This window comes from Brassica oleracea, chromosome C7, assembly GCF_000695525.1.
Source record: "Brassica oleracea var. oleracea cultivar TO1000 chromosome C7, BOL, whole genome shotgun sequence".
Taxonomy (NCBI): domain Eukaryota; kingdom Viridiplantae; phylum Streptophyta; class Magnoliopsida; order Brassicales; family Brassicaceae; genus Brassica; species Brassica oleracea.
Window position 1 is genome coordinate 47,158,656 of NC_027754.1, and position 9,499 is coordinate 47,168,154.

Sequence of the window (9,499 nt, forward strand, 5' to 3'; positions counted from 1 at the left end):
GGAAAATATAGAGATATGATATTTCTACCTCTAATTATAGAGGCAAAAAGTAATTTTCCTCTAAAATAGACGAACTCTATTATAGATACATACATTGAAACATTTTCAGCTCTATAATAGAGATTTCTATTTTAGAAGAAAATATAGAGGTGTACATTGGAGATGCTCTTAGCTTTATTATGCTAAAAATTTGATAATTGATCAGTAAATAAGAGTTCATAAGTAAAGAGATGACGGAAATATTAATTTTCTAAGTTAATTAAGTCTTTTCATACATTCTTGAAAGAGAAAATTAAATATCACATAAATCCAAAATTATTCTCCAGTATATTAGTATATATCTACTTATTTTGGGTTATAGATGAACTGATTATGATTTAAAGTTACAGAAGGTAGTGGTAATTATGATTTGATAAGTTCCCAAGAATCAATAAGTGGCTTTAGGTTTAAGGTGATACTTTTCTTTTGTCTTCTTGTGTCGACGGCTACTGTAAAAATAACTACAAGGTACTTTGTAAGTGTCAATAGATGAGAGGTAAAAGAGTATGAGGGAAGAAGAGATGTCCACGTAGGACGGTGGTAGGTCGGCCGACCGTCACTAATCAAGCGGCGGAACTAATCATCCCTAAGTGGGTCCCATCGACCTTGCTCTGAGCTTTTGGCCGGTGAATGAACTCCTTGCCATTTAAGACTTAACTATGATATTGTATGGGCTGGAAACTAATTCAATTTCAATATATATGGATTCAGAACGGGAATATGTTGTTTGAATATTTATTTGTATATTGGCAAATTTTGCCTTTGGATAACTATCACTGGAAACAAGATAACGAACTACATTTTATAAGCTTAAATAAACAAGTCGATATTCTAAATCGCCGTCACATGCACTTAGCTATATGTGATAATGATAAATATATCTACTGCCAGTTTTGAGAAAATAGTTTTCAACTTTGAACTCGTAAGTGACGAAAAGTAAGTTTAAGTTTATATATCTTAAACCATTTCCAATGTATTCTCTTATTTTTACCTGAGCTATTTTTACCTCTAAAATAAAACGATGAGTTTATCTCCAATGTATTTCTCTATTTTTACATCTATAAAAGAATATTCTCAAAAGATTCTATTTTAATTTTACAAAAGATACATTTTGTTTATAAAAGTTGATAACTAACCTTATTTATTTTTAACTTTTAAAATATTTTCATAAACTTATGAATCTTTTTAAACTAAGGTTTTGTTAAAAGACTATTATATAAATAAAAAATGTTATTATACTCCTACAAAAACTGTATTCCTCTATAAATATAATTATTTTGGTTACAATTATAAAAATTTGAAATTTAAAAGACTATTTTGAAAATAAAAAAGTATGACTCTATAATAGATGAATGCTATTTTTTCCTTTATAAATAGAGAAAAAAATAGCAATCTCTATTTTAGAGGTGGAAATAGAGTTGAGATGGATCACTTTTACCTCTATTATAGCATATAGAAGTGAAAATAGTCTGGTGTTTGGAGATACTCTGTTGTTAGTTTAAGATCGACATGATGATCAGATTCACTAGAACTAATTAACAAAGCAAATAAAACATAAACCAATTTTTAACAAAACTTCTTTTAACCTATCTAGGAAAACTAAACCAATTGTATACTTATCTATATAGGTTCACTAAACATTTTGAACTTGTAAATAGCTCTTTCTAATCACACAACAATCTTGAGGCTCACTCATTCCTTTTTGTCTCCCCCCACTAACATAATGCCGTCATACACAGACGGGCACACATAATATAAATATCTATGTATAGTACTCTCATTATACTTATCCTAGAAGTGTAATCCACAAGCTTCATTGCAACATTTATAAATTAAATCTATACTAACACATTTGATAAAATTCATATTTTCCAAAAAATTAGAAAAAAATTACTTTAATGGTTAACTTCCTTAGTATATTCATATATATGATCATTTATCACACTTTATAGATATATATTATCTTCCATTATAAATATGCGATAGATTAAAAATATCCGAACATGTACGCTTCACCTTCAGAAAAGGATGATAGAACAAATGTATTAGGGTTCGGCTAATTTTATATTATTTAGAAACACATAGTTTTAATACCAACAACAACAAAAATTGCCGATAAGACTAGCGTGTTTCTTTTTTTGTCATTTTATCGATTTTGTTAATAGTCTGATGCAAGCATATCACTGATGATCAACTATGGCTGACGGTACCAGTTGAATGATATGCTTGTACGATTTCGAAATATCCAATAATAGACTAAATCTTGAAGTCGTGAATAAGAAGAGACGATGATTGATCATTATATATGATAAGAATTAATGTGCTGTAATAGTCTGAATGCGAGTAATTATAATATACGAGAATATAGTAAAAGGCTAAAAGCTAAAATGTCATTGATGGATTTGACAAACAGCAAACACTTCGGTGTTCATCGCAATTCCTCATATGAACCAGATAGGTTTTGATATTAGGATGATTAAGCTAATTGTAAAAAGTGAATGATATATAATCAAATGTATATTGATTTCAAATGATGTGTGGGTTAAAAGTAATTATACGTTACCATCAGAAAACAACATTAGTATTAGACCATTTGTTAATAATGGTTTTCCCTTTTTCTCTGCTACATCAGTTTGTTACTCTTGCCAATAATGTGATTGATGGGCTAAATCTGTCATTATGGCCTGATGGATTTTTAAATGATGTCTGAGATTCGGCCCAGTATTGGGCCCATTAGACGGTCTGTTTTGAGAATATTTGACTTTTTGACCAAAACTTATCAGTTCCGACTCTGTCCAATCATTACCGAGCTGTACTTTTTTTTCCGTTGTTGTCCGTTTGCTCTGAACTTAAACGGCGATCGAATTTTCACGGCGAGATATGACGACGGCGATCGGCTATGCTTTACTCACGACATTCACTGTGCTGTTGTCGTATACGAGCTTGTCCCATGGATTACTACAGCCTCGTAGGATATCTCATGGTTTGTCCGCAAGCGGCAAGTACTTGACGAGAGATGAGCTCTGGTTCAATCAAACCCTCGACCACTTCTCTCCCTATGTAAAATCAAGATTCTTCGATTTGGTTAAAGGTGGAAACTTTTTTTTGATTCTGTCTGTTTTTTTTTTTTTTTTTGTCCTCAGGACCATCGCAAATTCGGACAGAGATACTATGAATATCTAGACCATTTACGAGTTTCGGATGGACCTATCTTTCTGATGATCTGCGGTGAAGGTCCTTGCAATGGGATCCCAAATGACTACTTAAGTGTATGAATGGTTCCTACTCATTTTGATTTGATGGAAGAAGATAGTTTCTGAATTTTTGTAATAACGAACATTGTTTCTTTTAGGTGTTGGCGAAGAAGTTTGAAGCAGGCGTTGTTTCACTTGAGCATCGTTACTACGGAAAGAGCTCACCTTTTAACTCATTAGCCACTGAGAATCTTAAGTATCTTTCTTCTAAACAGGCTCTTTCCGATTTAGCTGCTTTCCGTGAATATTACCAGGCAAGCCTTCTTTGCTGTTTCTGTAATGTTCTAGAAGCTGCGTTTATAGTTCAGTGTAGGCTTGGGCGTTCGGAGTTCGGATTCGGTTAGAAATTTTGGATTTTCGGTACTATGCTCATAGTCTCATTTGGGTTTTTACTAACTTTGGGATGATCGGATTTGGTTCGGTTCTTTCCGGGTTTGGTTCAGATCGGTTTATAACTAATGTCTGACATCGTCAAAACATATTTGAAAAAATAATCAAAATTGACCAAAAAATACTCAAAATATATAAATTTTTCAAAAATCTAATTTAAACTAGTTAAAATTACCTTTAACTTATATAAAAAGATTAACATATTTAACTAAATTTGGGATATTTTTGGATCCTAGTTCGGATTTCTGTTCGGTTGTACTCGAACCCGAAAGCACATAGCTCTTAAGTCCGGGTTGGATTTTTTTATAACGGTTCAGATCGGATTTCGGTTTTTTCTGTTCTGGTTAAGGTCAGGACTTCGGTTTGGGGACTTTCGTTTGGGGGTAAAAACGCTCAGGCCTAGATCAGTGGGCATGTAGTATATGAAATTTGTTTGTGTGGATGCAGGACTCTTTGAATGTTAAGCTAAATAGAAGTGGCAAAGTTGATAATCCTTGGTTCTTCTTCGGGGCGTCTTACTCTGGAGCATTGAGTGCTTGGTTCCGCCTAAAATTCCCTCATCTAACATGTGGAAGCCTCGCTAGCTCCGCAGTTGTTCGTGCTGTCTACGAATACTTTGAATATGATCAACAGGTCAAACCTTTGTTCCTTATGTATTTTTCATGTAAAGAGTTTAGTTACTGATGGAATCAAGTTTTGTTGTGTGTCTTGTTGGAGCAGATAGGTGAGTCAGTTGGACCGGAATGCAAACCTGTATTACAGGAGATTAACAAACTCGTGGAGCTAGGGCTTAAAGTAAACAATAAGGCTATGAAAGCTCTCTTCAATGCCACCGAGGTTTAGCTTTCTTGTTTCTGTTTCTGTTATGGAAATAAGAAGCCTCTCTAGAATCTAATGAAGTTTCTGATATATGCAGCTTGATGTTGATGCTGATTTCTTGTACTTGATAGCGGATGCACAAGTTGTTGCAGTAAGGATATAGATACTCATTTTTCTTTCTACTTTTAGATATTTTATCTTCAAGATTTTTGGCAGGTTCAATATGGAAATCCAGATAAACTATGTGTCCCTCTCGTTGAAGCTAAAAAGAACGGCAGTGATTTAGTGGTAAAGAAGAAGAACTCACACTGACTACAGTCTTTGTTTGCTAATAGATTGCTCTTGTGTGTGTGCAAGTGCAGGAAGCATATGCTAAGTATGTTAGGGAGTACTGTGTAGAAGTTTTTGGGTTAAGCTCTAAAACATATAGCAGGAAACATCTGCTAGACACTAGGATCACCCCAGAGAGTGCAGATCGGCTTTGGTGGTTCCAAACTTGCACTGAAGTTGCGTACTTCCAGGTGGCTCCTGCGAACGATAGCATCCGCTCTCACCAAATCAATACAGAGTAAGTAAAAACATGCTTCGCTACTTACCCTCATGCTTTGTTTCATTTTGCCATCATGCTTACAGGTGTGTTGTATAGGTATCATTTGGACCTGTGCAAGAGTCTGTTTGGGAAAGGTGTTTACCCTGAAGTGGATGCAACGAACCTGTACTATGGTGGTGATAAAATTGCAGCTACTAAAATCGTATTCACTAATGGGTCACAAGATCCATGGCGTCATGCGTCCAAACAGACCTCATCTCCTGACTGTAAGCATCCATTTACTTTCAGACAAATATTCTCTGTAAAAAAATTTAACAAGTTAATGTTTGATGACACAGTGCCTTCTTACATTGTGAATTGTCACAACTGTGGTCATGGAAGTGACCTTCGTGGATGTCCTCAGTCTCCAATGATCATTGAAGGTATATATATTACCAGCATCTGAACTGTATAGACAAGTAGTAATGAAACAATTTTTTTCTTATTTTTAGGTGATTCCAAGAACTGCAGTTCACCAGATGCGGTGAACAAAGTGAGGCAACATATAATAGAACACATCGACTTGTGGCTCTCTGAGTGTCGTGGAGTGCTTAGGAGTTCCATGTAGAGTCACACACCTCACACGCTCACGTTTCTGTTCAAATAAAACATCATATGGATGTTCCAAACTTGTAATCTATGTAACTTTAACCTCCTTACTATGTACGTTTTGAACCTTTTTTATATGAAACTTCTGCTGTAGTTTCATGCACGGAAGATAAGTTCAAGGGTAGAGTAACGAGTCAAGTATAGTGAATGCGTGTTTTGTTCTAGATTGGTGTCTTAGCTATTGTTAATTGTTAGATACGTTTTATTATGGTTTAGTCCACAAATCCGTTGTAGTCTAGCTGGTCAGGATACTCGGCTCTCACCCGAGAGACCCGGGTTCGAGTCCCGGCAACGGAGTCATTTTTTTTGTTAATTCTGATTTTTTTTTTTTTTTTTTACTTCTGAGTTTTTAACACTAACTAAATCCGTGCCTATTACTGTATTACAATCTTATTCCAATAGGTTGGGGATAAAGCTGGAAGACTTCTAGCTGAAGTGCTACAAAAAAAAGGGCTTGTAAATAACAGAGTTCATGACTGCTGCAAGGAAATGAGTAGTTACCATACTGCCAAAACATATGTCACATCCATTGAATCGAATCTTAGATGAGTTTTGTTCTTTTTATATTTATTTAACAAACGATTGGTTGCATTTCGAGCTAGGTACATTCATTGCATAACAAGTTAGGTACATTCATTACCTAACTTGTAAGTATTTTTCTAATCCTTAAACGTTATGTTTCCACAGTTTATTCTCCCATGGATTAGTCCAACTGATTTGCATCACTGGTGTCGAGAATGTAAGCCATCTCTTTCAATATTATCCATAAAATTAGTTGATAGAGTGAATGTTAAGCTAGATGAGCTTCCAACCTAAAACCAATTGGTGATAAGTGGAGTGGCCCATCTATCTTATATATTACTTAAGATCCCTTCCAACTACCGATGTGGGACACTTTGTGTCTAATACGCCCCCTCGAGATGATGGCTCTTTGAGCGTCAATCTCGGAATGCTCGGGCAAGGATCGAAGGCCAACTTTGGGCAGGGTCGATGTGGATCGGGTTGGACTGCGTGGATCGGGCTCTGATACCATGTTAAGCTAGATGAGCTTCCAACCTAAAACCAATTGGTGATAAGTGGAGTGGCCCATCTATCTTATATATTACTTAAGATCCCTTCCAACTACCGATGTGGGACACTTTGTGTCTAATACGCCCCCTCGAGATGATGGCTCTTTGAGCGTCAATCTCGGAATGCTCGGGCAAGGATCGAAGGCCAACTTTGGGCAGGGTCGATGTGGATCGGGTTGGACTGCGTGGATCGGGCTCTGATACCATGTTAAGCTAGATGAGCTTCCAACCTAAAACCAATTGGTGATAAGTGGAGTGGCCCATCTATCTTATATATTACTTAAGATCCCTTCCAACTACCGATGTGGGACACTTTGTGTCTAATAGTGAATACTTAGTAATGGTGTTATCAGAAAGAAAGAAAAAAGAGGGAGAAAAAGGTATGAGATCGTTTTCGATAATTGTAAAGTTTCAATCATAAATCGTATGGATGCAAGGTTTTACAGGTGGATGTAACGTAACCAATATGGCGGAAGGTCACTCTTCATATCCATGGAGAACTCAGCAAATCCTATAGACTTGAAATGGACACTTATTACTCTGTTTTCGAGACACTCTCTAAACGACTAAACCGCATTAGATATGTGTCACATTTTACCAAACTTTACATGTTTGAATAGCTTTACAAAATAAAATAAAAAGTCGGTATACGTAAGACATTAGTTAAGGTTGTCTTTTGTTTGTTTGTAGTCGTCGGCTTTGTTTTCTCAACATTTTTAGACGCCGGCGAAACACGAGAGCTTCTGTTTTGTAATTTATTTGTATGAAACGTCTTCGTGCTGAATAATTCAATGTCTTCATTGAACTTTCTTGTACCCTTCCTTTTATTATGAAAAGGTCAAAAAATATTACAAAAGGTATGCCTTAAAAAAAAAGGTCAAAAAGTATTACAAAAATATGAACAAAAGGAAACGGTGGTCTAGTGTTACGCCGACCTTGAGACTCTGAGAGCATACGCAACGGTAAGATTCATTGGAGTCCTTAGCGACAAGGATATTTCGGATTAATTTTGGATATTTTGGATTTTTTTTTTTTAAAATGACCATTCACGGGCCGCCACATAGTCGTGGAGACCCGCAAATAGTGCAAGGATTCACTAAGAAAAAATTCTTATTTAGGAATTTTAAGGATTGAATCCTTAGTTTTTGGTGGGATCCACTGATTATTTAATTAATTTTTTCCTAAGTACTCATACTTAAGGATTCCCATTGCGCATGCCCTTAAGCAACTCGAATTCGAAGTCATCCCACTGTACTTCACTTTGTGGCCACACGAATATAAACTTATTTTACGGCCCATTTAAATACTCAGAGTGAGAGTCTATCCGTGGACTTAAGATATCCTCAAAATTAAACAAAAAAAGTAGATAAAAATTGAACTTTTCTTTTCCGAACCTACACTAATTTATTGGTTATAAGTTTTAGAAGCAGGTTAATGTGTTATAAATACTATCCCTATGTTTTAAATTACTAAAATTTCCGATACAGTTTCAGTTTTTACATATAATAAAATCAAATTAAAGTTTTAGTTATAAACACATTATGATTAGCAATCTCAATAAATAAAATATTACTGATTCCATAAATTCATCTCAATGTATTGCTAATCATAATGTATTTATTATTAACTAATAAAATACAGTATATAGAAAACTACAAAAAAATATCTTTTTAAAAATATCTTCGTTTAATATTCATCTTTGAAAACAGAAAATAACAAACAAAAAAAGTCTAATATTTGCCAACTTCCCATCATCATAATTTAATGGTAATAAATTCAGCCATTGACAACTCATTGAGTTTGCTTTAAATTTGTTTCTTCATTTTGCGTTTCCGTGACAAAAACTTGTCGTGTGGACATGCAACTATTTACCTTCCGGTTTTAATTTTTGTCAACATTTTTTTATATTCCGGCATGCCGCTCGAGCCAAAATTAAGTTTTTTTTTTGTTTTACCCTCTGGAGTTGATGGAAACAAGTGCAATGTTCTTATACATAGATTGAAAAGAACGGTGGTAATACCTTCTCCTTTTTAACAGAAGTGAAGTTGCGAGTGATTGAAAATGGAGGACCAGTTTTTATCAAAAAAGAAAATGGAGGACCAGTTGAAATTAAATATATTTAGCCATTTTAAGTATTTTCTGCCATCCCTTTCTCTCGTCATATACCATATGACAGTGCATAATTCATTCAGTAGATGATGAAATAAGATTCGTTTTCGAGTGTATATTTAACAAATTATTCTCAATAAGGGTGTCAGATCGCTTTCAGTCAAACAACAATTGAAAGTTCAACAATAGTTTTCAGATTGGTGTAAGAAGGTTTGATGATATCAGTATAGAAAAAAATCGTGAGAGCTAATTAATCGTACGTATATAATACATTCACCTCTCGATCTCAACATTACAGGTAACTATGTGAACAATATGGTGGAAGGTCACTCCTCATATCTATATATGGACTACTTAGCAACTCGGAATTCGACAAAACGTAGGTATAGTGATTTTGTGTAAGCAATTCAGACTCCAAATTTGACAATCATTAGATCTCTCCTCTTATTGTTTATATTCCATTTATAAATCAACGAAGTGAGATTCTAACATATTCGTATATGATATTAGAAATAATAGGTCGACCTTCTGTCTTCGCATTTATTTTTATCATGTTCACATATTGTTCTGAATTACAGTCGACAAAAAAAAGTTAATACTGTACATAGACATTAAGGGTT

At 34.7% G+C, this 9,499-nt stretch overlaps 1 protein-coding gene and 1 non-coding gene across 2 annotated transcripts; both read left to right on the forward strand.

Moving 5' to 3' along the window:
- Positions 1–2,834: 2,834 nt before the first annotated feature.
- Positions 2,835–5,803, forward strand: LOC106301261 (probable serine protease EDA2). Its single transcript, XM_013737620.1, has 11 exons — positions 2,835–3,099; positions 3,183–3,308; positions 3,392–3,547; positions 4,131–4,316; positions 4,404–4,520; positions 4,600–4,653; positions 4,719–4,790; positions 4,865–5,070; positions 5,149–5,318; positions 5,391–5,474; positions 5,544–5,803. The coding sequence occupies exons 1-11, from the start codon at positions 2,920–2,922 to the stop codon at positions 5,657–5,659; spliced, it is 1,467 nt and encodes a 488-aa protein (XP_013593074.1). The 5' UTR covers positions 2,835–2,919; the 3' UTR covers positions 5,660–5,803.
- Positions 5,804–5,924: 121 nt separating this feature from the next.
- Positions 5,925–5,997, forward strand: TRNAE-CUC. The gene has a single exon. It is a non-coding gene; the product is annotated as a tRNA-Glu (tRNA).
- Positions 5,998–9,499: the final 3,502 nt, after the last annotated feature.

What these genes read in the sequence shown, in the direction of transcription:
- LOC106301261 (XM_013737620.1), top strand. Translation starts at nt 2,920, where the DNA reads ATGACGACGGCGATCGGCTATGCTTTACTCACGACATTCACTGTGCTG. An exon ending in TCGACCACTTCTCTCCCTAT is followed by an intron (nt 3,100 to 3,182) that starts GTAAAATCAAGA and finishes TTTTGTCCTCAG; the next exon opens with GACCATCGCAAATTCGGACA. An exon ending in ACTTTGAATATGATCAACAG is followed by an intron (nt 4,317 to 4,403) that starts GTCAAACCTTTG and finishes TTGTTGGAGCAG; the next exon opens with ATAGGTGAGTCAGTTGGACC.